Genomic DNA, 6,472 nt, shown 5'->3' on the forward strand with positions numbered 1-6,472 from the left:
TATTTATGTTTTCTTTCCAAATGTGTTGACTAATTTTCAAACGTCTGATCGAAATATATAATTTCAAGAAAAAACAATCCTCCTCCTCACGACGAAAGAAGAAATGTTTGTAACTAAAATTCTTCTTTATTTTATTTGAGTTCGAAATGTAATCCAAAATATAAGGTCATCGAAAATCTTTCTTTACATTTTTTTTGTTGTATTTTTAAGAAATATAATTTTTTTCAATGCTTAAATAAGTTAAATATATTTTTTTTATTATATCTTATTTGCATACTTGTGAACGGAAGATTCTTTGTCGAAACTTGATTAAGATAAATATATTTTTCGTTCCTGATTGTGTTCTCGAGAATTGGAAAATTTGTATCGAAACTTGAACAAGTGACTGGCATTTTTCCCATTCTTACACACACTCACAAAGTAGTTCATTTCTGAAGATCGGATGATGCGATTCTATTGGAACATTGTTTTAATACACTCGGGACACTCGGATTTGTAGTTTGAGATGCCAAAAGAACACACAATTAAAGCCCCCATTCACATCTGTGAAGAACAATTTTCTGAAGTTATCTCAAGGCTCCAAAATATGATAACATGAAAATTTAGCTGCACAGGTGAGGCAGTAGGCTAAATCTGCAGCATTTACGCCTAGGAGTGATTATAACAGTTTCTACAGAGCAGAGCTATGGAAGCAAGTGTACTCACAGACCTCATAGCACATATGACAATATACACACACACACACACACACGAGAGTACAACATTTCACTTAAATTTTATTTGTCCTGATAGTATACAGGTGATTAACCATAACATGGAACATAAGACGTTTCTGACAACAAGATTAATATAACAGACACAACTAGATCTGAGAGTTGTCACCATATAAACTGTACAGAACCTGTAATGTGCTTTAGCCTGCCACCATGTTCTCACGTACCCTTTATATTGTACAAATTTTCAGCACGTCGGACTTAACCTCAAGACCATCAGGGTTTGACTCTTGGCATTCTGGAATTTCCCTACTGCAAGAGTTGAACTGCTGCAATGGATGGTATTTTTTCTCGTAGTTTCTGAGTAACAGCCACTCGAACAGTCATAACACTAGCTGCTGGACCTGTCAGTCTAACTTTCACAATTGGCTCTTCTATTGCAACAAGTTCTAGAGAACCGCCCGCTGCTCCAACAAGGAATGGCCTTATTTCTTCAAGGACCTGCATAGCAATCAGGATGTTCAATTTTAATTTAGGATACAAGAAATCAGTAAACAGCACTTGCACAAAAAATGTGGTGACAAAAATTGCAATTATATTCATCACTGAGTACTTTATCAAATTGCACAGGCAGCACAGCAATAGGACAGAGCACTACAAAGAACAATGACAGCGAATCAAACATATATTTTCCTTTTCTAGTAAATCAGAGGACAAAATAAGCTGACCACAAGGGTTTGAATTGCCACCGCCTTGTCTCTCTTAAAAATGGGTATACTACTTATAACTAATCCAAACACCCATAAAATTTCATGATAAACTACTTAGAAATGTATTCAGACCTCTGATCTTAATAATATAGCTCTTGTTTTGACAGACCACGCACCAGCCATCATATCAGTCCTTTTTTGGTTTCAATATGCATTTCATCACTAAATCCCAGTTAGTTACTTGGTAATAAATACATCTCCATGCATCACTAGTGTCTCCACGTCTTCAATTTCCATTATCTATTCTAGCCAGTTAATGCTGCCTTCTTAAATCCCTATCCTAACACTCTTCACGGAATGCCGTTCACACTTTCGCTGTCACCTGATGAGTTCAACTTGACACCATTTCATATCGTCAGCAGAGGAAAACGTTGGAATTTTTTACCTGGGAAATCTGTCTGACTAACATTCTTAAAGAGAAGTTTGAAAAAATTCTTTGAAAATATTTCCTTTTCCTTGCTAAGAACTGTAACACATATCCTCTTTACATAGTCACTTTGTTAAACAGAACTGTACTCTATCAGGTGAGAGGGGTCATATTTGCTGTTATTGCTGAACAGTTTCAAACAGTTAATGATTCTTAGACCCTCGTATGTGAACTTTAAAGCGTTTATTAACAAGGAAAGCAAGTTAAAAAGAAATATATACCTTTTCTATGTTTTCTTCATTTAGCTCAAGGCCGGTTTCTTCATCAGGTACTTGTTCAACAGCAACAATTTCAGGTATCTTCTCCATGAGACGACGCTCGATCCCCATTTTCATAGTCATTGTAGAACTTGGACAAGAGCCACATGCACCTTGCAGCTTCAACCGTACAACATAACCATCAATTTCGTGTAATGCAACATTACCCCCATCTGAAATAAGGTACGGTCGAATTTCATCCAATACACTCTCAATGTTCTCTGCAGTGAGTGGCAATTCAACAGCTGATTCTGGAGTAGCAACAGCCTTAACCACTACAAAACAGCATTCACATAAATTTCATGAGAAATAAAGAAGGAAAATAATCCCAAATGTTCAATTCATTTGGTGCCAATTGATTAATAATTCTTTTAGGGCATATTACTTTCTAACGTCTTCTTTTAAGATTAAAATGAAAAGAAGTGAAGGCTGTAGATACACCAAAATTCAAGCTTGATTGTTTCAGCAACTCTAACAAAAAGCCTCTAGTATATTATTACAACAGAACTCAATTGTCTTTTACTGAAAACATGATGTTGTGAATAATAGAGCTACGCTATATCATAATTATCTTGTAAACCCTGTCTTGCAGAATCTCTCAAGCATTTTCTTCTTCCTTGTAACTACATTGATATAATAGAATTTCTTGTAGCTATGTCCTCATATACTAGATTTGTCAGTATTGCATGAAAGTTACATGTCCCTTTGTCTTAAGCACTGCCATCTCCAGTATTTTGGAGGCCCTATGCATTCTCTTTCATATTAAATAGAGGTAATTGCATATCGCACCCCCTAACTATCGTTCAAAAACGATATTGTACCCATACTTTGACAAACTTAACTCGCACCCCCTATCTTTACATTTCAAGAACAATACATCTACATCTACTATTATTATATACAAGTAAAAAGGAGACCAAATAAAAGTGAAACAGAAGCACCATATCAGAACTCAGATAGTTGATAACAATGTTGCACACTTGCATCCTTGTGACTAGACACTAATCGGCATCTCTGGTTGTCATTTGCTTAGACCAAAACCTTATTTGTTTTAAATATCTCCCTAATCTGCTCTCGCCTAAATATATCTTCATTACACCATTTTCTTTGTCCAACCCACTAAAGTCATCCATTTCTTGCTGTTTTGTTTATTTAGTATGAATTGTCCTAATTTCAATGCATTCTCTTAATTACATCTTTTCCTGGAAAAGGGGAAAAAAGGTGGTGATGCAAGTATTAGGCACCTCGTCTCTCCTACAAACCAGAAAGTAACTTATCTAGCTCTCTGTCATAACTTTAACACAAATTCAAAACTCACCAAAATATATCACAGGTTAAAACTTGTTGATACCAGATAACAAATAGATCGCAATCTATCCTGATTGGGGACAAGAAATCATGGGCAAGTGAGAATAGCACAATATTTTATCTCAAGTTTGTGCTGAAACCAAGGGAGACAATAAAAGAACAATTCGAGAAGGACGCATCACATAGGAGGAAATAGTAGCAACTTACTGGAACTTCAACAGGTAAATCGTAGCCGCCTTAGGACCAAGTCTACCTTACTACAAATGCTTCTAAAGCGTACTATTTTTAACCCGGTCACTAAAATTGCACATTGTTGAATGAGACCTGACCAAGAATATTATCACTCTATTCCGCAATTCCAGGAAATTTGGAAATTCTAATCTTTTTTAGAGCATCTCTAAGAGTGTCATAACTCATTTCAAAAATATTATTAACATGTTAGTTGTTTAGGACATAAATAGGTAGTGTCGTCTTCAATAATGTTCTTTATACTCATTACTTAGTTAATATTTTAGGATGAAAACTACATTCCAACATTATAGATACAATTTACAATTGAGAAGAAAGAGAATGTTTGTAATATTATATAATAAAATATTGGTTAGAAGATCCTTAAAATAAGGAAGGATGGGAGTGTCTAGTGATTTAGGGAATCACTGGGACCCAGTTGGACACTGTTGGAACATGAATAACTAAACTATTGGAGTTGCTCCTTGTGTCCAATTATCATTAAATTCGAAAATTCCTGTACTTTCAGCAACAAAGAAACTACCACTTTTTCCCAATTCCAATAAGGGTGACCATTTATGTTGGCCGTCGATATTCAGATGAAGCTAATCACTGTTGTAGGTAATCTCAAACACGCTTCTAATCCATCATTTTCCCTTATCAATACCAATCACTACTAACAACTAACTCTTATAATAAAGCACTGACATATTCTTTGTTATCGCTCACAAAGTCCAAATCTTGCTTCTCCAGAAGCTCTATATATGCTCCACAACAAAACTATGTTAAAGAAAATTTGCATTTTCTATTCAATTATCATGAAAACTAGGCTAAAAATATAACATAAAAACAGTTAATTCGAGTATATATAACAGAAACACTACCTCCGCCGCGGCTACCATTAGCAGCACGAAATCCAATTCGCAACAAACTCTGCTTCCTCGAATTCCAAATGCGTGTGCCTAAAAAGCTCGATATCTACAAATGACATACAATTCAGTGTTTACGATACCCACATACATATAATTTCAAATTAAAAACAGAAACAAATAGCATCACGGAAAGAAATGATCAACTCTATATGATTTAACGGGAGAGACGAAGAGAGAGGGGAATAGGGGGCGAGCGAGCGAGAGAGAGAGAGAGAGAGAGAGAGAGAGAGGGGTTTACCTTGAAAGGAGGGAGATGGGAGAGAGGCGATGAGGTTGAAGAAGGAGAGTCTAGGGTTTGGTGAGGTCTCCCATATGAAAATGATGAACATGTCGCCATAGCCGCACCTTGCATCGCCTTTGTGTTTGTGAAACAGCAAGTCAAGTATGGACAAATAAAAATGTTTTGGGAGAGCAAAAAGTTTGTTGGTGAAATTTTTGGTCACCCATGAGACATGAGTGACGACTATGGTTACGTCCGCACTAAATACAACAATTTTAGCTTAATCAGGGGCCGGTGGGTGAGTTTAAAATATTTTTTTTTTTTATAGAGCAGAGAACTGGAATAAAAGAGCATCTCCAACGGCGTTGGTCATAATGGTTGGCTAAATTGCATCTGTAAGACATTATGTAAAAATTGCTCAACCTGTAAGACATTTTGCTTCGATGATATTGGCTATATTGGTTGGCTATAATTTAAAAATAATATGTCATTAATATTTTGAATTGTTATAAATAGAATATATCACTTTAATATGGTAATAAGTGATGTGTAATTTTTTTACAGATTTTCTTACAGACCTGTAGCGGATCGACAAATATAGCCATCCATAGGAGGTTGGTTGGCTATAATTATACTCCCTCCGTCCCCTTTTACTTGTCCCTTTTAAAAAAATAACGCATCTTAAGAAAATGTTAGGTGGATATCTTGTTTTCATACATATCCCTAATAAATGTAATGAAGTAGATAGAGTTGTGTGTATATATATGCTAGTCAAACATTGGAAATTGTTACATTTTGAAAAAGCATACAAAAAATTGCTTTGAAAAGAGAAGTGGACAAGTAATTTGGGACAATTTTTTTTTTTCAAAAGGGACATGTAAAAAGGGACGGAGGGAGTAGATAACAGGAGAGGATGGTTGGAGCTCGGATTTTTGAAGTCATTAGCTATAAATTTTATTTTTGGTATGACAATTAGGATTTTAGCCAAGGGGTCTTCATGGTTGGAGATGCTCTAAGTTAAGACCCTGTTAGTTTTTTAGAAACACAAACTGCTTCTGACTTCTGCTTTACTTGATCTGTTTGTGTAAATAAGTGGAAACATTTTTAAGAAGTTGAGAATACTAACTTCTTTCTCAAAACTTGTGCTTCTTTTCCAAACACTTTATTAACTTATTTACTACTCATTTCTAATCCACTTTTTCATTTTAAGTAAGAAATCATTTTTTTTAAGCTTGCTCAAACGGTTCCTAAGACTTATAAGTGATTAAACTGTTTGGGAAAAAAGTAGTGGTCCTCAAACAAAAGCTAGCATTCCCAGCTTTTTATAAGTGATTTTTGTGTTTTTACACAAACGGTACGAATAAGTGCTTTTAACTTATAAATTCAGAAGTCGGGCTTAAAAACCGAAACCAAACGCCACCTACATCTTGCGCTTCTTCTTTTTTGCATTTTATTCAAAACACATTTGGTTAGCCACAATTATTTCTATTAGTATTATACCTCAGCATCTTAGCATTTATTACTTTTGATTTAACGGTTCTTATTATTCCTCTTTTATTATTTTTTAGATTGTATTCGGTGAGTGAATGTTAGATATATTGTATAAAACATGGCCGT

The 6,472-nt window shown here is 35.0% G+C and overlaps 1 protein-coding gene across 1 annotated transcript; it reads right to left on the bottom strand.

Moving 5' to 3' along the window:
* Positions 1-745: 745 nt before the first annotated feature.
* LOC108200457 (nifU-like protein 2, chloroplastic) lies at positions 746-5,089 on the bottom strand. The gene is made up of 4 exons (XM_017368613.2): positions 4,874-5,089; positions 4,588-4,681; positions 2,132-2,442; positions 746-1,214 (listed from the first exon to the last, which is right to left on the bottom strand). Exons 1-4 carry the CDS (start codon positions 4,985-4,987, stop codon positions 1,023-1,025), a joined length of 711 nt encoding a protein of 236 aa, XP_017224102.1. The 5' UTR covers positions 4,988-5,089; the 3' UTR covers positions 746-1,022.
* Between the last annotated feature and the right edge of the window lie 1,383 nt (positions 5,090-6,472).

The sequence above is a fragment of the Daucus carota genome, chromosome 9 (assembly GCF_001625215.2).
Source record: "Daucus carota subsp. sativus chromosome 9, DH1 v3.0, whole genome shotgun sequence".
In the NCBI taxonomy this organism is placed as follows: Eukaryota; Viridiplantae; Streptophyta; class Magnoliopsida; order Apiales; family Apiaceae; genus Daucus; species Daucus carota.